This window comes from Nymphalis io, chromosome 27 (assembly GCF_905147045.1).
Source record: "Nymphalis io chromosome 27, ilAglIoxx1.1, whole genome shotgun sequence".
Classification (NCBI taxonomy): Eukaryota; Metazoa; Arthropoda; class Insecta; order Lepidoptera; family Nymphalidae; genus Nymphalis; species Nymphalis io.
In genome coordinates, this window is record NC_065914.1 from 4,555,851 (window position 1) to 4,577,262 (window position 21,412).

Consider the following 21,412-nt stretch of genomic DNA (forward strand, 5'->3'; position numbering starts at 1 on the left):
CGCATTGGTGATGTAAACCATGGTTTATATCTCTTACAATGCAAATGTCTAATCCTATTCTATAAAAAAAGATAATTATCGTTTGTTCTTATTTATGGTGCTGAATGCTTGACATCTACCTTGGACAATCGTTTGCTAGTAGATTGGATTAACACCAAGATGGCCAGGAAGTGGCGCTTAAATGCTCCATAGCATTGATAATCCTTAATAAAAATTCTCGAAATCGACGCTTACAGCACCGACGGGTTGGTTTGGGTTAATATTTACTACTCTGCTAAAATCAAATAGCATTTACTTATATGTTTTGCTATGAAATTAGGCGATAGAGTAATGGCGTTTGAATATGGTAAGAATCTTTTGTCACCAGGCAATAAATTGTGACCATGAATTATGAACCATAAATTATGAACCATTTGGTGTAAGTTTTTGCTCCTTTTAAGTAAAGAAAATGATTAATCCTTTTACATATAAAACATTTTTTTTTTACTTTTTAATGAAATATAAATCGGAAACGAATGTAATATATTTATTAAAGGTTCCATTATTTTTGTACCGGCTTTCGCAACGTAAACATAACAGTCTTCTGGGGATTCTTTCAATTCTAAACATACTTGAGAGTGTGTGGATTTTTCAATACCAAAAATATACTCACTGGAGCGATTTTCATTTTGAAATGAAGATAAAAATATTGTTATTGCATCTAATAGATTCGAAAACTTTGTAGTTTGTATGGATGTCATCTTAAATAGATCCATTTCTCCAGGTCAGTTAAACCCAGAGCCTGGTAGCGGCATCGTCGCACTTAAGGACTCAATCCGCGAACTCTTCAAGGAACACACCCACGCCGTTTTGACAGCCAGGGGAGGATCGACGGCTATATGGAGATTTGATGACAGCTACTACTTCTTTGATCCTCACGGTTGTGATGAGAATGGTACAGTCTTTTGGATCGAATCTTGTGATTGTTATACTCTGAAATTAAAATGTATTCAGGATGGAAAATTTATAATAATTTGATAGTTTTTTTTAGTAGGTTAGGTTAGGATATAATATATACTCACGGTAGCATGCGAAAGCGATCCCGTAGCGTTCCTCGTTAAGACGGAAAGGGTACCGCTGGTTTTCCGATATTCGGGGCGCACTCGGCGCCTTGGACACCGACGAGCCCCACATACCCACCCACTTTTCCCGTGGGGGAAAGGCATAACGCGTTTTTCCAGCGTTAAAAAAAAGGATTAAATTTGTATAAAAATATCTTTATCTAGTTAAATGGTAGTAATAAGTTTCTAGGACTTCAGAATTTGAGTTAACAAAAATTTATATTTTTGTAGAATAGTAACCGTTACATAATAAATATATTATTTGAATAAATTAGGTTATCCGTCAGAAGAACCACGATCAGCTGCATGCCTGGTTAGGGTGAAAGGAACGCCCGATGATCTAGCTGACGTGATCTTGGGTAACTTGGCTCCGGGACTTGATGATAGCTTTAACATATCACCGGTAGCAGTAAACGCGAGTAAACTGAACGCTGAGATTGGTGCGCCTGAAACAAAATTGGACGTGAGTGTTTGTTTTAATGAAGATAATAAACAATAAATAACAACAAGTGATTGGGAGAACTTTGTCGTATTGAAGTATTATCGAAACTGTTACGTGTCCGTAGATTTCTAGTTTGACATTTATTTCTCAAAAAAGAATACAATTCAGTTAATATGAGAAATACACGTTAATCATATAAGTAAAGACAAAAATTATGGAACGAGTGAGTATTAGTAAATTCTTAAATGAGATTGTTATAATTTAACATTGTTGTCGGTGGGTAAAAGGAAAAAAGTAAGGATTTATCGTGAGCAGTGACTCCGATCACTAATGTCTAATGTCTCTATGCAACTAATTTTTATTAGGTTTATTACAATTTAAAATTGCGCATCCTTAACAGGAGGATATTATATATTTACTGGTGGTAGAGCTTTGTGCAAGCTCGTCTGGGTAGGTACCACCCACTCATCAGATATTCTACCGCAAAACTGCAGTACTTGGTATTGTTATGTTCCGGTTTGAAGGGTGAGTGAGCCAGTGTAATTACAGGCAAAAGGGACATAACATCTTAGCTCTCAAGGTTGGTGGTGCTTTGGTGATGTAAGCGATGGTTAACATTTCTTACAATGCCATGGGCGGGCGTCTATGGGCGTTAGTGACCATTTACCATCAGGTGGCCCATATGCTCGTCCGCCTTCCAATTCTATAATAAAATGATATGTATGTACAAATAAACTACAGGCTCATTGTCGATTTGATGGAAAATTAACTTTCAACCATAAATATTGAATATATAAGGCTAAAGATGAAATATATATTTCTTCGTTTTCCATTATCATCTATAGAATCTTAAGATTCGTTTGTTGTACTCATAATTACGCTAGTTTATTCAATATTCGAAACAGAATAGAGTAATAAGTGTAAAATATCTAGACTCTAAAATTTTGCTACATCATTGAATCTATCTATATCTTAAAATAACTGTTATTGACTATAGAGTAAAGCATTCAGTTGGATAGCGAAAGGCAGCGCTGCCATCATGATGGGACCGAGGGGCGAGAACACGGCGATTGGAAAAGCCGCTGAGAAGGCCGGCATTACTGTGAGTGATATTGGGTTTTATTGCAACCTCCTAAAGAATTGATTGATTTTTCGAAGCAACCTTACACGATTATATTTGCGATAGAATTATCTTTATTTTGATATGAAAGTCAATCGGTAAGCAGATGAGTACAAATTGCTAAACTAAACACCTGTTTACAAGCGGCGACCAGGAAATGGTGACATGAAAAAGGTGGGCAACCTAAGTGTGGTAAGCACGTGGATGAAGAATTAAAAAAAAAAATTGAGAAAAGAATAATTTATTTAAGATAGTCATGGCCATGTTTTACTGGGCAACCTAATTAGGACATGTTTATTTAATTGTAAATATTTCAGAAAAATATATTTTCATCCGGTGAAAATTCTAAATCTATTTCAGCAGATGGGTGAAGGTCAATCTTAGTTTGGATCTTATTCATTTCATATTATTATTTCATTCATTCCATTTACTTTTACTTTGTATAAGTCTGATGCTTTAAGAAATGTCAATTATGGAGTATGATAGCTGATGATGATTTTGAAGTTTGAATTTAATAGGATGAAGATATGGCGGGTCGCACTTTAGCGTTGCCTGTAGTTGCAGCCTTCGCCGCGGCCACCGAGTCGGTTCCACCGCCGCATATGCATCAGGATCACATGTACAATTTTCTGGGTTAGTGGAATTATTTTCTACTGTAATATATAGATTTGTAAATAATAGTTTGACATAACATATAATTTTAAAAAAAAACTAACAATAGCTTTATTATTATTATTAAATAACTTTATTGTACACTCACAATGAAAGAAGAAAAGACAAGAACAAGTAAAAAAAAAAAAGAAAACAAAAAGTTCGAGAAGCCGTGTTATATAAATAAAATTTTTACTGAAATATATATGTATAATATATAAATATAATGTATATGCCGAGAATTATGGATTTTAAGTCCCTTTCAAGATAACCAAATATAAAATTTTAAATTTAAAAGTAGACATTGATAGTAGACCATGCCAGAATTTGTTTACAATTAACTGCAATTTTTAATCCTTTGACCTTCATTCCTCTAAACTATCAGACGCATATTGTTCTGATGTCTTAGAAAATACAGAAATTATTCATTTCAACCCTTAGCAAATATTCATAATATAAATTGTCAAATTGCAAAATAAATTGTGAATTACAGATGCTGGTGTTGATTATTATTTGAATCACGTGAAGAAGACTGGACGGAAGGAAATAGAGCCGAAAGACCTGACGGAGAAGTTTGAAATGGGGGCAAATACATTCTCCATCGAACTCGGGGATCCCATCCGGTTACCGTTAAGGCTTCCTGATGAACCAGCAGGGGTAAGTGGGTTAATGGAACATATACATTTAATATGTTGCATGATTAGTTTGGGTGCAATAAGGGTGTGACTTTAAGAATTAGCTTAAACTAAATTGAGCAATTTCTCAATCTCAATCATTCTTTCCGACAAAGTGGAACTTAGCATTCTTAGTTAATTTATGATATTTACTAAAAATCGTAAAACTATCTATATTGCAAGCCGAGATGGCCTAGTGCTAAGAACGCGTGAATCTTAACCGATGATCGTGGATTCAAGCCCGGGCAAGCACCACTGAATATTCATGTGCTTAATTTGTGTTTATAATTCATCGCGTGATTGACGGTGAAGGAAAACATCTTGAGGAAGCCCGCATATGTCTGATTTCATTGAAATTCTGCGACATGTGTATTCCACTAACCCGCATTGGAGCAGCGTGGTGGAATAAGCTTTCATGCATGCCTTTCCCTCAAAATGGAGAGGAGGCCTTAGCCCAGCAGTGGGACATTAACAGGCTGTTACTGTGACTTACTGTGTAAAACTATCGAGGTTACTTTGCTTATATTTTAAGATAGGTAAACTCACCTTTTAAATTTATATGAATATATTTTGAACGATTAATAATTTTATGTTTTGTGCTTCTTCACTATAATGAAAGCTAATAAATATATAAAAAAGTTAAGCTATCGAACTATACATTCAGGAAGGAGGCGAAGAAGAAGCAGCTGAGAAGGAAGAACTTGGCGAAGAGGAAGAAGTAACGGAAAAGGAACTACCTATGAAACGTAAGCTATCCTCTCAATCTAGTCTATACACTCAGTTTTTACAGGAAAACCTGCGTCAAGTATATGCATGTGGTGAATCTCCAAATCTTCTATTTGAGGAGAGGATGTATTTTCCACAGAACGAAATTAGACTAAGTTTGGTAGAACAAATTTGGAACTAGTCCCCAGATCTATCTACGTTCTTATAAGTTGTAGGGTCTCGCTGAGTGTAGAGACATGCTTAAGTAAGTTGTTAAACATCAAAGTTATCGGGTGTGGTAATGATAAAACTGTTTTAACCAGAAATTAAGGATGCATTGTTCAAAATGTGGTACGATCAGACCAAGCCTACGTCGGTATCGTTACTTGTCGGTGACTACCACCAGCTGGGTGTGTGGGTGTCTGCTGGAGGGAAAGTGGTCGCATTCGATCCCGCGCCGACCTTGCCCAAGGGAGTGCTGACCGCACAGAGGATACAGAAGGGTGAGTGATCTCATATATTTGAACAAAAATAATAGCATTAAAATATTTCCTGATAGGTACAATGTTGGTGTCTTCAAATCCAGAGTAAACAGGTTTCTTACAGGCATGCGTGCTACATCTTAGACCGTGTCGATGCTTAACATCAGGCAAGTCAACGGTCAAACGCTGGCCTATTAATAGTAAAAAAAAATATAGCAATAACCAATTTTTGATAATTATAATGAGTAGCCATAATTATCTAACAATAGATGATGATGATCTTTCATATCGATATCGGTTGCGGTTACCAATCTCAACGGAAACTAGCAGGCTTTATCATTGCGCTCAGTTCTGTCAGCAATCATAGGTGCACTCTTTATTCCCCCACTCTCATAATTTTCTTGACTTTCGAGGCACTCGAGAACACTGCCAACACTCAACTGAGACTTTCGTGACGAAAACTTTGACTTTTTTTTGGTCTGAATCAGGTTTTGAACCCGGAACCTCGCATTCTCCAGCTTTTAAGCTAGCCAACGAGATAGTCTCACAATTATGAAATATATATATTTATAAATATATCATTGTTTTATAGTTCGAAAACGAATCTCTAATATTTTCAAAATACTTGTAAGATAAATGTGGTTTTAAATAAAATAGTTAATAACAATGATAATATTATTAAAAGCGTCATTCGATTGCTTTATCTTAAGTTTTTTTTTTTAAGTTTGGGTCGAGCAGCTTAAGTTGCATGATAAAACTATTTTATAGACTTATCGCCACCTTGACGTGAACTCTTATTAGAAATGTTTTTGTCGTTACGTGCTCAACGACGATATGTGCTTAGAAATTACAGATTATTATAGAAATCATTATTTATTGCGAAGGTGATGAGTTACGACTTCAACGGATCAAAGATGAGATGGCCGGTGAAGGTGGTGGCGGTGGCGAGGAGGAAGGTGATGAAGAAGCTGGAGGAGGTAAGATGTATTTAACTGATACAGGTAATGAAGTAATACAAATTGTTAAACATAAGATATACAAATTTTGTTTAAATAAATTATTGCTATCATTGTCTCATTATTGACAAATTGTTTAAAGGCCAATAAGAAATTGGATCCTAATATAGCTTAACACGTAGTCGCAGAATAGATTACACAAAATTAATGAAGTAATGCTCTTGATACAAAGATGTATAACTATATTAAGTAATATTGTCGGTTTGAGTTAATAATTGTTAATTTCGCTAATTTTTTTTCTTATCATTTTTGATTCGACATTAAAGTGGTTTTTTTGCAATGCAAAAGGGCCAACACCGCCCATACTCATTGACATTGTAGGAAATGTTAACCATCGCTTACATCGTCAATGCGCCACCAGAATGTCTGATGCGGTAGAATGTCTGATGAGTGGGTGGTACATACTCGAATGTACAAATCCATAAGTGAATGGAAGATCACTTGTAGTTATTACTTTGTGTCTTAAAAGAAAGATAAATTTTACAGAAGGCGAAGAGAAACCAGAACCAGAGCCTGAATTCGTCCCACCTGAGTCTTGTCCAGCTTTGATGGTGTTTGCCAGCCCCGGGGAGTTTATCGACAAACTCAGTAAGATATGTTTTATATTTATTTAAGAGTGCCAGTTGAAAAACCGGACACCTACACGGGCATCGACGCGGTGACCCAAACGCAATACTTTCCCCCAAACATCACTCAGACCACGTCGCTTATAAGCTTACCTGAGAATGTTTAAATAAACATTTATTTTATATAATGTTTTTTTTTAAGAAATTCGATTTATATTTTTGACCTCAATTAACGTTTCTAATGACTTTGCAACTGCATAATATTTTTAATTGGTTTTATTATTCCCAATTTTGGTGAATTATAGCTATCACAGGAACGATGTACAAATTATCTTCGAACGTAATAATGGCTGGTAACGCATTAATACTGCCATATGGTTTAAACAAATTAAAATCTTATATAATATTAAAATAACAATTTCTGTATGTCTATTTATTTCGTGTATTAAGATAATTTTTCACAAAAAATAATTTGTAAGATTACGTTCTTACGAGCAATCTTGAATCATGTTACACGGTTAGTATGTTTGTTGGATGTAACTGAATGACTATTATCAAATAGCCCTTCAAGGAGGACTCGACAGGAAACAATGTCTGGCGCCTTACAAGCTGTATCCGGTCAAGGTTACGAACGAATTGACGTCAGTGTTGAAGGAGAGGAAGGGGACGACGCCGAAGAGGGGTGATGATGAAGCGGAAGACGAAGAAGGTATAAAAACGTGTTATAATTATATCATGGTCATTCGAAAGTAAAAAAAATGTAGAAATCTATAAATGTGCTCATTATAAAACATTTCTTAGACATTAATAAATTTAACTGTTTCTAAATTATCAAGCTCTGTTTATTTTATAGTATAGGTAGGCAGACGAGCATGTGGGCCACCTGATGGTAAGTGGTTCAATGCCCATAGACATTGGCATTGTAAGAAATGTTAACCATCGCTTGGAATTGGAAACTAAGATGTTTTGTCTCTTGTGCCTGTAATTACACTGCCTCGCTCGTCATTCAAACCGGAACACAACAATACCAAGTACTGCTGTTTTGCGGTAGAATATCTGATGAGTGGGTGGTACCTACCCAGACGAGCTGGCACAACGCTCTACCACCAGTAGATGATGATATATAAATGAAGACAAGGTACATTTCAGAAATATTCTACATATTTATGTAATGGTTTTTATATGCCATTAGTTTGTACTTCTATAATACAAGATCGGGAAATATTTCGCCTTCCATATCGACTTGATTATATTTAAATATACATATTAAGCTGTTTAAAAACTGTACGAAATCGAATCGAACTATAGATACGATTCGTTGTTTTTTGTCTATGTTTGTATATGTATGCCGAGTGGCTTTCTTTGATAGTGATTTTAGCGAATTAAAATTGGCTATTATTGATTTATTTACATCTAAAAGTAGATTTTATTTGAGGGCAATGGGAGTGTGTGCGTATGCGTGTATCCTGTGCGTGTGTGTGAGATGAGTTTCTCATCTTTGTCAATTATTTTCAAGAGGGAGAATTGCTGATAGAGGCTTTGGACGACGCAGCGATTGGCAAGTACTTTACAAGGCTCGGACGAGCTGTCGCGTCGGTCCGAGGTCGAGTCGCGCAAAACGAGGATTACTTCTTGGATCAACCGAACAGAGACAATCAGGTAATGTGTGTTATACATCTAGATAGTGATTTTAAATCATCCCCTACTACTTGTTTGTGACGTATGAAAATTTTTCACGTGCGTGTCCACCAATCTGCATTGGAGCAAGGCGGTGGAATTAGGTCTACTTTTGTCAAGGTTAGGAGGCCTTAAGCCAGCAGTTACATATTTATAGGTTGCTAATTTTTACTGTAATTGTCAAATTTCGACTACAGACGATACTAGTTAAAATTAATAAACCATCGATTGGTATGCAGTTTTTATGAACACGCGTGACATAAGAGGTTCGTCTAAAGGTGTTTAATTTAAGTTGTTTATTGCTGAAAGAATATTATTATGTAGTAAAATATATTATAAGGAGGATATATTTTGTTTGCTCACTACTGTATCGTTTTTTTTTTATAATTCTTTTATCACTAGAAAGTTACTTTAAGGATATATTTTATTTAATTATTAAGTTTTTAGTATGTGTATAACGGCGTGGGGTCGACCACGTGGGGCAATTCGTTGTTGGAGCCGTTATCAGACATGTTGTAGGCGCAAAATAAAAGTTCAGTCACATAGCACTGTTGTTTATTTGTTCGCTTACAGTCGATAATCACGAGAATAACAATTAACCGCGCCGATTAAAATGGATGGAAACGCAGCAAGTTCGACAAAGGAAGACGCCCGTTCGTCCCCGAATCCTTTTCCAAAGTGAAGTCAGACGTTAAATGACAATAACAAGTCATAGCTGTCAAGTTGGCACTGTCACTTCCTGTTTCGACCTTACTCGAGCGTACTACCTGACGTTTCCGAGAACTGCTAATAGATGGCGTTGTAATCAAATTATGGCGTCTTATCTTTTCTGCGACATAATATTTATTTACTCTTATAGTCACAAAATGAATTCCACGCAGGCGAAACCTTGTGAAAGCTAGTTTAAAATAAGATTATTGTTCTTAATTTTTCCATTTAAGTCATTGGTAGATTTTGGGGCATGTCCGAAAATATTTCCATTTTAAATAATATAATGCTCAACAGGATGCAGCTAACGCGATAATGGGTATCGTGGTCGATCATATTGAGCCTTACATATTTTGGAAGCCGAAGCTCTTGGATGCGATACTGAAATACGGCGATCGACTCTACACGATGTCGTTGCCCAATGCTTCAGCTCCGCCGAGACTGACTCCCGACGAAGTGCAAAGGGAATTTCACGTTACTAGTTTTAATGTGAGTTTTTTTTTTCTAATCTAATAGTATTGTCTAGTAATTTTGTAGTAATACTGATGTTATTTACACTAATAACGTTTTTTTTTTCTTGCGGTGGGCAATAAAGGCATATATAATACAGTAACAGTAACAGCCTGTTAATGTCCCACTGCTGGGCTAAGGACTTCTTTCCATTTTGAGGAGATGGTTTGGAGCTTATTACACCACGCTGCTCCAATGCGGGTTTGGTGGAATAAACATGTGGCAGGATTTCAATGAAATAGACACATGCAGGTTTCCTCACGATATTTTCCTTCACCATCAAGCACGAGATGAATTATAAACACATATTAGTCACATGAATATTCAGTGGTGCTTGCCCGGGTTTGAACCCACGATCATCGGTTAAGATTTAAGCGTTCTAACCACTAGGCCATTTCGGCTTATTTATATAATATTTGGTCTTTTATATCGAAAATTTATGTCTAAAATTAGATTGTATGTAGTCGGTTATTAACCTATGCAGCTTTTTTAATGTGTTTTTGATTGATATTACAAAAGAAAGTGCCCCCGCCGCATCTGTCGTCTGTTTGTCACGATGAACTCTAAAAATTACTGAACTGATTTTAATACGGTTTTCTTTTATGGAGCGAGTGATTCGTGACGAAGGTTGTACAATTATAATATAAAATTATATTGTTTGTTACTAATAGGCTGAAATACATAATAATAATAATATCCTGGGACATTATTCACACACGGCCATCTGATCCCAAATTAAGCTTGTACAGAGCTTTGTACTATGGAAACCAGACAACTGATATACTACATATATTATTTTTCTTTTGTAAATACATACTTATATAGAAAATTACACCCAGACTCAGGACAAACAGACATGTTCATGCACACAAATATATGTCCTGGGTGGGAATCGAACTCACAACCTTCGGTGTGAAAGGCAAGCATCCACCAACCACGGCAACCGGCTCTTCGGAATATGACGATAAATGTTGAAAAAGTCGGTAAATATCACGTCGACTGGGAAAATATTATGCTTTGCCAGCGTGCGGCCACGTAAATCAATTATATATTAAAGAAAGTTATATCTTGTGTGGGGACCCTTATTTTACATGCGAAGCCGGAACGGATGTTGCTAGTATTGAAAAGAAAATTTCAATTTGAATTAATTTCATACGATGTATGTGTGGCGTTCTGTGTGTTTGTCACTTAATATTAAGCATTTTTCTTAAATTGCGTTTCCTTTTTTTTGTTTGTAACACATACAGGTCAGGCTAGAAGTTGAGAGTGATGTTGTTACCGGTGATATAAAGGCTGGCGAAACTGGATCTCTACTGAATCTTCGAAGGGGAATCATAAAATTCTTTGAAACGGTAAGAAATTATTTTGCTCTTTTTTTTTTTAATCTTTAAATAATGTATATAACGAAATTTTTCGTTCACATAATATATTGCTAACAACTTACAAATAAAAATACATATTGTTCTTTTCGTTTGGATTACTATAAGAGTTAATGAAGGCATGATTAAAAAATTTAAAAACAAAAACCCGTTGGTGTCTTTCGTCAGCACTTCTCAGATTAGGGTAATTATATTATTGCTTTATCGTAACAAATATTTGGTTTTGGATTTGGTTTGATTAGCAGGTTGGCATGGTTGGTAGAACACTTGCCTTTCACGCCGAAGGTTGTGGGTTCGATTCCCACCCAGGACAGACATTTGTGTGCATGAACATGTCTGTTTGTCCTGAGTCTGGGTGTAATTTTCTATATAAGTTTCTATTCACAAAATATTTCTATTTACAAAAGAAAAGTAGTATATGTAGTATATCAGTTGTCTGGTTTCCATAGCACAAGCTTTGTACAAGCTTAATTTGGGATCAGATGGCCGTGTGTGAATAATGTCCCAGGATATTATTATTATTATTATTATTATTAGGATATTATTATATATCTATAATATAAATACGTGAAGCAAAAACTTTTTAACCCTTTTTTTTATGACGAAGAAGAATGAAATTTTCTAACGGTAAAAGTTTAGAGAGAGGAAAGGCATAATTTTTTTTGTGAAATATGCATTAGAAATACTTTAAATTAATAAAATAAAACATTACACACACTGAACACACATACGAAATTACGCATGTGTATACAGATCTATCTTTTTGGAAATGGTTATAGTCTGGTCAAACTGAAATGAGATTAATATTTGATCATGTAATATACTCTTTTGCTTATGATTTATCGTATAATTTGTCTAATATATATTTGTGCGTTATAATATATTTATTTTGTCATTTCTTTAATTATTTATTAAAAGTTTTGCATCATCAGACACTGTGAATGCCTGTAGTTTCATCTAATATTTTTTATAATGACTTAAATGACTTGAAGAAAAAATATATTTTATAAAAACTTTTCAATCTACGATATTTTATGATTATGTTGCTTGAATACCCCGGCATATATCCACACCATTGGATATAGTTAATACTGTAAATGAGCAAGCATGCCAGTTTATATTTTTTTATTCTATCAAACTCTGGTTAAACAAAAATATTCAACTCACTGAAAACTTTATTTAGAATTAATAATTGAAGCACCTCTTTGTAAACGGTGGTAGGGCTTTGTGGAAGCCCGCCTCGGTAGGTACCAACCACTCATCAGATATTCTACAGCTAATCAGCAATGCTTAGAATGGTTGTGTTCTGGTTTGAAGAATGAGTAAGCCAGTATAACTACAGGCACAAAGGACATAACATCTTCGTTCCCAAGAGGAGGAGTGGTTAATATTTTTTACATAGCCAATGTCTAAGGACAGTGGTGATCATTTAACATCCAGGTGGCTCATTTGCCCGTCTGATTACCTATAACAACACAGTACAATATCAGCCTGTTAATGTCCCACTGCTGGGCTAAGGCCTCCTCTCGATTTTGAGGAGAAGGTTTTGGAGCTTATTCCACCACGCTGCTTCAATGCGGGTTGGAGAATACACATGTGGCAGAATTTCAATGAAATTAGAAACATGCAGGTTTCCTCACGATCTTTTCTTCACCGTTAAGCACGAGATGAATTATAATTACAAATTAAGCACATGAAAATTCAGTGGTGCTTGCCGGGTTTGAACCCACGATCGCATCGGTTAAGATCGCGTTCTAACACTGGGCCATCTCGGCTTATAACATAAATAATAATAATAATAAATTTTATTTACACTCAAAAACATGTACACAATTTTAGTTGGCAGTTTTATCTAAATCTAGGGTTTTTAAATAAGCAACATTTTGCGGGGTACCTTTTGGGGCTTAAATTACTTAGTTACTCATGCAACATAAAAACTGTCCATGTGATAACAGTTCTCACCAAAATCAGTGCCGGCCATGTTCAACGACAGGCAATGGGACTTTTGATTGTCATGGGGAAGCACACTTTAAGAGAGAGGTATATACTTTCAAATTTCAATTATATATTCTCATGGATGGTATTCTTGGAATTAAAACAATCTCTCCTCGAGCACTTTCTAAAATAAATCTGTAGGAATTAAGAGTCATTTGAAGTAAAGCTTCGAGACTGTCAATTAAGTGGTGCACTTGGCAATAATGGTGTACGTTTTCTTTATACTAACATCATTAACATAGTGAAGTTCGTTTAAAAAAAGTATTACTTTCAACTCCCTAGGAGATACTGATAGATATTTCTAACCCCTGTGGTTTATGCTCTGCGTTGATTGATCAGTCAGGAAGTCGTTAAATATAACAACAAAAATACGTAGGCTTTTATAATTTTTGACAAACTCAACCGATTTTGATGAAATAAAGAGTAAACGAAACCTTGAAATAGTTTTTATAATTCAGTTATACTGGTGGTAGGGCTTTGTGCAAGCCCGTCTGGGTAGGTACCACCCACTCATCAGATATTCTACCGCAAAACAGCAATACTTGATATTGTTGTGTTCCGGTTTGAAGGGTGAGTGAGCCAGTGTAATTACAGGCACAAGGGACATAAAATCTTAGTTCCCAAGGTTGTTGGCGCATTGGCTATAAGCGATGGTTGACATTTCTTACAATGCCAATGTCTAAGGGCGTTTGGTGACCACTTACCATCAGGTGGCCCATATGCTCGTCCACCTTCCTATTCTATAAAAAAAAAAAGAAAAGTTATTTCATTTGCAATTTTAAGCTAAGTTTCAAATATTAGCCCGTACAAACAGACTGACAAAAATTATAAAAAAGATTGCTTAGGTTTTGGTAGATCGCAAATAGCCATATATTAACTTTGAAAGAGAGTTATTTTGAAATCACAGACAGACATCTTGTATGTGTTTGTGTGTGTTCGCGAACTTGTTTTTTTTGTGCCGTTAACACATTACCCTCTATGTATTATGTAACGCGTACCGGTGCCGACTCGTTGGTTTAGTGGCTTGATGTAAGGCAAACAGACGCGGAGGTCCTGGGTTCAATTCCCAGGTCGGACCAATAAAAAGTTATTGGGTTTTTCTGTCAGAAGATTCTCAGTAGCAGCCTGGATTCTGGAAGTTGGAAGTGTGTACGATCCCGTGCCTCGGAAAGCACGTAAAGCCGTCGGTCCTCCGCCTGAACTCTTTCCGGTCGTGTCGGATTGCCGTCCCATCGAATTATGAGAGTTAGGGAATAGAGAGTGCACCTGTGTTTGTGCACACACTTGTGCACTATAATATCTCCTGCGCAGTTGGTTAATCTCCCTTGAGATTGGCCGCCGGGGCCGAAATCCGTCTTGAGGACATTACATTACCGGTGCCGGCAGAACGCGTACGGCGTGCTGTGCGCGAAGGGCTACTGCGTGGGCGCGTGGCGCGCGGCGGGCGGGCACGCGCTGTGCCTGTGGGACGCGCACGCCGCGGGCCCGGCCGGCGTCAGCGCGCCCGGCGGCTCGGCCGCGCTCGTGCTGCTCGCCACGCCCGCCCAGCTCGCCGACACCTTCGCCGCCAGCCTCGAGCGCCTCGCCCGCCCGGGCTCCAACAAGTCAGTCGGGTCTTATGTTCTCTTTATCGATCGTTATATTAAATGCTTAACAGAATATAAAAGCCGAGATGGCCTGGTGGTAAGAACGCGTGAATCTTAATCGATGATCGTGGGTTCAAACCCGGGCAAGCACCACTGAATTTTCATGTGCTTAATTTGTGTTTATAATTCATCTCGTGCTTAACGGTGAAGGAAAACATCGTGAGGAAACCTGCATGTGTCTAATTTCATTGAAATTCTGCCACATGTGTATTCTACCAACCCGCATTGGAGCAACGTGGTGGAATAAGCTCCAAACCTTCTCCTCAAAAGGGAGAGGAGGCCTTAGCCCAGCAGTGGGACATTAACAGGCTGTTACTGTTACTGTACTGTTAACAGAATATCGTCCACAGTAACACAGTAACAGCCTGTTAATGTCCCACTGCTGGGCTAAGGCCTCCTCTCCCTTTTGAGGACAAGGTTTGGAGCTTATTCCACCACGCTGCTCCAATGCGGGTTGGTAGAATATCGTCCGTGAGTGAAAATACCCGTGTGACATGCTGCCTGTACATTCGGGAATTTAGTAAAACCAGTCGGATATATCCAGGGTGACCGATTCTTTGACTGATGACTTAAATTTTTCTCAACACGAAAAACTGGTTAGATGTGAATTTATTCATAGTTTTAATTGAATTATATCACCAGATATTCGATAACATCGGTGAAGGTATTCTGGGAGCTGGCCAAGTCACCTGGAGCCGTCACTCCACAGGGGGCCGTGCCTGATGAGGGTTACGAGTGGAAGGTATAAAGAATTTGCAAATGACAAATGAGACACCCGATGGCAAGTGGCCACCACCGCCCATAGACGTTGGGTGGTAAAAAATATTAACCATCCCGTATATCACCAATGCGCCACCAAGTGGCACTGTGAGAAACATGTAACCTAAGATAATAACTAAGATAATACACATCGCTAGATTCATGCAATTGCATGATAGTTATAATATTATAACGATTTTAAAGTAAATTGGTGGTGTCTTAAAATATATATAAAATAATTATATTTCATGTAATGATCGCGAAACTGAATCTCTCCTGAATGTTTTTCTGTCGAATAGGTTTTGACTGCGTACGTAGAGATAGCTCGAGGTCGTACGATACTTCGAGGGACGCGACCTCCAGACCTAGTGAAGTGAGTGAATGTCCTTGATCTTTTTATTTCATTTAAAATAGAAAGGGAAATACGCCATGGTAAGTGGGCACCACTGCCCATTGACATTGGCACAGTAAGAAATATCAACCTTACATCGCTAAGGGGCCACTAACATTGGAAACTAAAATGTTGTGTTCATTGCACCTGTGATTACACTGGATCACTCACCCTCTAAACTGAAACACAACAGTACTAAGTATTGCTATTTGGTAATAGAATATGTAATGTGTGTCCTATTTTTTTTATTTAAAACTTTTTTGACCACCACCATGTCTAGTTGAAACAAAAGGCCTGAAGGCGTTCTCTGCCAGTCAACCTTTAGGCTAAGCAGAAATACGTGACGTCCTACCAGCAAGTGAAATGATTAATAACATTATCAATCTCACCGACTTTACTGTTGTTAATAAATTAATTAAATAATCCCACGATTATTACCATTAATACCAGATTTACTCGGGACGCAATCCTCCAATCATCTTGTGGGGCGATTGTGGGTGTCTGCATGTCGCACGTGAGGAGACCTCACCTCTGGACCAGGAACACAGTCGACGAGGTCATGATCGTGGCCGGACAGCTGTTCTCTGCTTCGTTGTGTGCCCTGGGCTACGAATTTAGACCGGGTGAAGATTTATTGTCACCACTACAGGCGAGTTTTGTTTGAGATTTTTACGATGACAAATATCGCATATTTTAACTAGATACAATAAACGTTCTACTGAAGTAACCATTTGAATTTTGTGTGTGAAATAAATGATGAAAGACTGTACTGTAATTTAATAAAACAATAGGATTGATCATATTGATAGAAACAGAGTTATAATCACTTTATAAACATTGAGAAACAAGGGTAAGCTTCTCACACCAACTTTTCGACTCTACGAAGTTAATAAAAACGTTATGGGGTATGTATTCGTTTCTATAAAAAAATCTGCAGATATTTTTAGCTTAACGAATTAATAAATTTAAAGTGTTTTAAAAAAAAAGTATTAATACATAGGGCATAATAATATCCTGGGACATTTACACACAGCTATCTGATTCCAAACTAAGCAGTGCTCGTACTATGGAAACCAGACAACTGATATACTACATATACTACTTTTCTTTTGTAAATACATACTTATATAGATAATTACATTCAGACTCAGGATAAATAGACATGTTCATGAACACAAACGTCTGTCCCGGGTGGGAATTGAACCCACAACCTTTGGCGTGAAAGGCAAGTATCTACCAACCACGCCAACCGGCTCGTCGTGTATATTTTTTTTTTTTTTATATTCGCCGGGAGGGCAAATGACTCTACTCCACCTGTTGGTAAGTGGTAGTAGAGTCCAAACGCGACGACGGCCAGTACAGACGGGAAAAACGTTCTGCACTAGCCGCCTTCGCCTTGCCGGCCCGCAAGATGCCTCTTCACGCCTCGTTTGAAGGAACCCGGGTTGTAAGAGGAGGGGAACACGTGAGCTGGTAAGGAATTCCATTTTTTGGAAGTGCGACAAAGAAAGGAGTTGCCAAATTTCTTTGTTCGCGATGGAATTGATGTCACAGTTAGGCGGTGACATCGAGAACCAGCTCGCGTGAACTTAAGAAGGAAGGGGGAAGCAGGAATTAGAGAGAATAATTCCTCAGAGCACTCGCCGTGATACAGTCGATAGAAAGCGCTCAGTGCTGCTATCTCACGACGCAATTGTAAAGGTTCAAGGGTGTTTGTGACCTTTACGTCGCCAATAATGCGTACGGCACGTCGCTGCAACCGGTCCAAGGCCTCCAGTAGGTACTTAGCGGAGCCATCCCAAAGGTGCGAGCAATATTCCACGCAAGACCGCACCTGTGTTTTGTACAGTAGGCACAGTTGTTGTGGCGTGAAAAAGCGCCGCACCTTGTTCAGAACTCCGAGTTTCCGTGAAGCTGTTTTTATAACAGCCTCGATGTAATCCCTTGGACTAAGGTCGCAGCGAACGTCAATCCCCAGCATAGCGATTTTGCTTTACATCACCAGCGGAGTACCACAGAGGGAGGGAAGAGGGGAAAATGTTGACTTTTTCGCCGTGAGAGCGCATACCTGTGTTTTCTTGGCATTAAACTCAAAAAGATTATCAGAGCCCCATTTGGCGATGAGCTCTAACGTCCTATCGAGTTCAATGACAAGATTCTTCCGCCTCTCCTCAATTTCCGCTCGCCCAGCCACTGCGCGTCCGTGGTATCCACCATGCACTGTACTATCGTCTGCATAGCAATGTATGTTCCCAAGAGAGAGCATATCATTGATATGCAAAAGAAAGAGTGTGGGAGATAGCACAGATCCCTGGGGGACCCCAGCATTCACTACATAGAATTGTGAAGCGCAACCATCAACTAAAACACGAAGGCTACGCTTGTGTAGGAAGCCGGCAATCCAGGTACCTAGCTGAGCAGGCAGACCATATGCCGGCAGCTTGGAGAGAAGACTTCTGTGCCAGACCCTGTCGAAAGCCTTGGAGATATCGAGGCTGACAACCAACGATTCTCCACGCTTGTCGATAGCTTCACCCCAGAGGTGCGTTACGTACGCTAGAAGATCACCTGTGGACCGTTTTGGTCGAAACCCGTATTGACGATCATTAATTAAAGAGTGATCTTCTAGGTAATGGATCAGTTGGTTGTTTAAAATCCGTTCCATCACCTTACAAAGTACTGAGGTGATAGCTATTGGCCGATAATTTGCCGGGTCAGACCGATCCCCTTTTTTGGGAACCGCTTGCACATTAGCTCTTCTCCAAGCCTCCGGCACACTTCCCGAAGAGAGAGAAAGTTGGAACAGGCGCGTTAACACAGGAGACAGCTCCGCTGCGCACTTCTTCAGCACTATGGCTGGTATTCCATCGGGACCGCTAGCTTTCCGTACATCAAGTCATTGCAGCTCCGCACGCACATCACGTTGCCTGATTTTAATGTCAGGCATCGTATGGCCACATGCAGGTATTGTAGGTGGCAGTGCACTACAATCATCGATGACGGAATTGTCGGCAAAGAGTTTAGCCAGGAGATCAGCTTGCTCTTGCGGACTGTGAGCTAGCGATCCGTCCGGATTTCTGAGCGGTGGCAGCGAAGGTTGGCAGAAATTGTTTTGCACAGACTTGGTCAGACGCCAGAAGCTACGGGAGCCCCTAGGATGCGAAACAAGGTCATGACCAATCTGTACAATGCGCTGTGCATCCGCTCTCGTGTATATCTTTCTACAGGACTTGGATTTTTTATTATAGTTTGCTTTCAGTGAGTCAATGTTAGATGCCCCGCTAATGCAGCCGTTGATCCACTTGCGATATGCCGCCTGCTTAGCTGATACAGCATCGGCACATTCACAAGTGAACCAACGGTTACGCGTACTGCTACTGACGAGATCTGAGCTAGGAATGTAGTATTCCATTCCCAGCATGATCTCGCCAGCAACAGCAGCGGCACTAGCTGTCGGGTCATTCCCACTGAAGCAACGTTCCTTCCAAGGGACCGACGCATAGTAATCGCGCATACCGTCCCAATCCGCCGACTTATAGTGCCAAACGCGACGTTTGCATACCGCTAGTGGCGGCAGCTTGGCCTGTGGCACTCTGGTAGAAATAAGGCTGTGATCCGAAGAGCCAAGAGGAGCCTGAACCACAACCTGATATTCCACCGGGTGAGAAGTCAGCAGAAGGTCCAGTAGAGAAGGTGCTTGCCCATCAATGTCTGGGATCCTGGTGGGCTGATCAACCAGTTGGGTCAAGTCATGTGTGAGAGCAAAAGCATGAGCAGTCCTTCCAGCATGGTCAGTTTTGAGGGATTTCAATCAGGATTCGTGGTGAGCATTAAAGTCCCCCAAAAACACCAATTCCGCGTTAGGAAATTGCTCTTGCGCAGCATCTGCCACCCGACTAAGATGGTCAAATAGTCAGCTTGTCTCCAAGTCACCATTGTGGGATCTGTAAAGGCACACGTAAACTCGGCTCTGACGAACCAGGTCCACACGTACCACCAACATGGAGAAGGAGGGGTCCTCCAAGCAGCGCAGTCGGTGACAGCAAACATCCGTCCTGACGAACAAGCATACTCCGGCTTTCGCTTTGAAGGATTCTTCAAGCGTGTAGCCGGGATAATTAAGGTAGCTGGTATCGGCAGGACGGAGTATTTGTGTCTCCGTGAGAAACAACATTGCTGGCCGTGCTGTCTCGAGATGGTGGTGGACAGCGTTGAGGTTAGTGTGGAGTCCTCGGATGTTAGAGAACTCGACCTCAAACAGCGAGGGTATGGTGGGGGTGTGCACCGATGTACGACCGTTATTTCTGTTTTGTTGCGCCATTTGGGAAAAATAGAATGGAAAAGAGACGTGAAGCGAGCGATGTATTGCCACGATAGGGATGGGCAAAGCGTGCAGGCGTGTTTCCCCAAGTGGTTGCCAAAAGGAAAAATACACTGACCCGCCGGACGGAAGGGACCCCGAACCCCCCCGGAAGTGGCCGCCGGGACCCCACCTACCGGTCACCAACCGGCACGACGGTCCACCCCGAGATTATGCGTGGCCTGGTGGGGCAGCCTCACGAGCTGGTTAGGCACGCTCGGGCCCCTGTACTATGCCACGGGCGGCCAGCGGAACAGCCGTTTCTTCGGGTCTCCCTGTCCGGCAGGTCAATACAGTTTCCCCCGGCATTGGTTCAACCGTACCGTAACCGTAACAGCCTGTGAATGTCCCACTGCTGGGCTAAAGGCCTCCTCTCCTCTTTTTGATGAGAAGGTTTGGAGCTTATTCCACCACGCTGCTCCAATGCGGGTTGGTAGAATTCACATGTGGCAGAATTTCAGTGAAATTAGACACATGCAGGTTTCCTCACGATGTTTTCCTTCACCGTAAAGCACGAGATGAATTATAATCACAAATTAAGCACATGAAAATTCAGTGGTGCTTGCCCGGGTTTGAACCCACGATCATCGGTTAAGATTCACGCGTTCTTACCACTGGGCCATCTCGGCTTTTTGGTTCAACAGCCGTCTCCAATTGGACCAACACCCATCGCGGCAATACTCGCTCGGGCTCTGGCTGTACGCTGGCTGACCTCGAAACGCGGCTGCAAGCCACTTCACGAGTTTTTCACCATGCGTACGGTGGTAACAAGCCAGGCGGATGTTAGCATCCTACCACCAGATGAGCAGATGGTCGCTCAGATATCCCTTAGTCGCCTCTTTATTTTTTTTATTTTATTTATTTTAAGGACCACTAGTAGCTACTACATGTTTTAATAACAAATGTAAAACAATTTAGTGAAAATAGCTAACATGTGAAGCTTTTTAAAGTAGCCACAACAATTACAATATTTGTTTTAAAAATACATTAACACATAATTATAGCAACATGAGTAGAAAGATTAAAAAAAAAAAATTCAAATCGGTACAAATTAAAGATCATAAAAAAATAAACATGCACTTAATAAAATTAAAATTAATAACACAAATAGTTTGAAATTGATATAGGTACAAATTAAAATTCAATAATTCATTAAATTCATGCAAAGTTTACGTTACAAAAAAATTACTAAAAATATACTAATTAATACAAAATAAAATTAAGATAACAT

At 39.3% G+C, this 21,412-nt stretch overlaps 1 protein-coding gene across 4 annotated transcripts in view; it reads left to right on the forward strand.

Moving 5' to 3' along the window:
- LOC126778772 (uncharacterized) overlaps positions 1 to 21,412 on the forward strand; it is a 212,040-nt gene that overhangs the window by 18,882 nt on the left and 171,746 nt on the right. For all 4 annotated transcript variants that reach the window (XR_007670230.1, XR_007670229.1, XR_007670228.1 and 1 more), the window contains exons 21-37: positions 764 to 934; positions 1,376 to 1,563; positions 2,540 to 2,644; positions 3,181 to 3,295; positions 3,807 to 3,970; positions 4,652 to 4,733; positions 5,016 to 5,195; positions 6,059 to 6,151; positions 6,677 to 6,778; positions 7,319 to 7,465; positions 8,273 to 8,415; positions 9,439 to 9,630; positions 10,899 to 11,003; positions 14,412 to 14,629; positions 15,314 to 15,413; positions 15,730 to 15,803; positions 16,272 to 16,470. Coding sequence is in view for 1 of the 4 variants with exons in the window: in XM_050502410.1 (XP_050358367.1) it covers positions 764 to 934; positions 1,376 to 1,563; positions 2,540 to 2,644; positions 3,181 to 3,295; positions 3,807 to 3,970; positions 4,652 to 4,733; positions 5,016 to 5,195; positions 6,059 to 6,151; positions 6,677 to 6,778; positions 7,319 to 7,465; positions 8,273 to 8,415; positions 9,439 to 9,630; positions 10,899 to 11,003; positions 14,412 to 14,629; positions 15,314 to 15,413; positions 15,730 to 15,803; positions 16,272 to 16,470 (2,378 nt within the window). In the remaining 3 variants the exon portion in view is untranslated. The remainder of the gene's footprint in view (positions 1 to 763; positions 935 to 1,375; positions 1,564 to 2,539; positions 2,645 to 3,180; positions 3,296 to 3,806; positions 3,971 to 4,651; positions 4,734 to 5,015; positions 5,196 to 6,058; positions 6,152 to 6,676; positions 6,779 to 7,318; positions 7,466 to 8,272; positions 8,416 to 9,438; positions 9,631 to 10,898; positions 11,004 to 14,411; positions 14,630 to 15,313; positions 15,414 to 15,729; positions 15,804 to 16,271; positions 16,471 to 21,412) is intronic.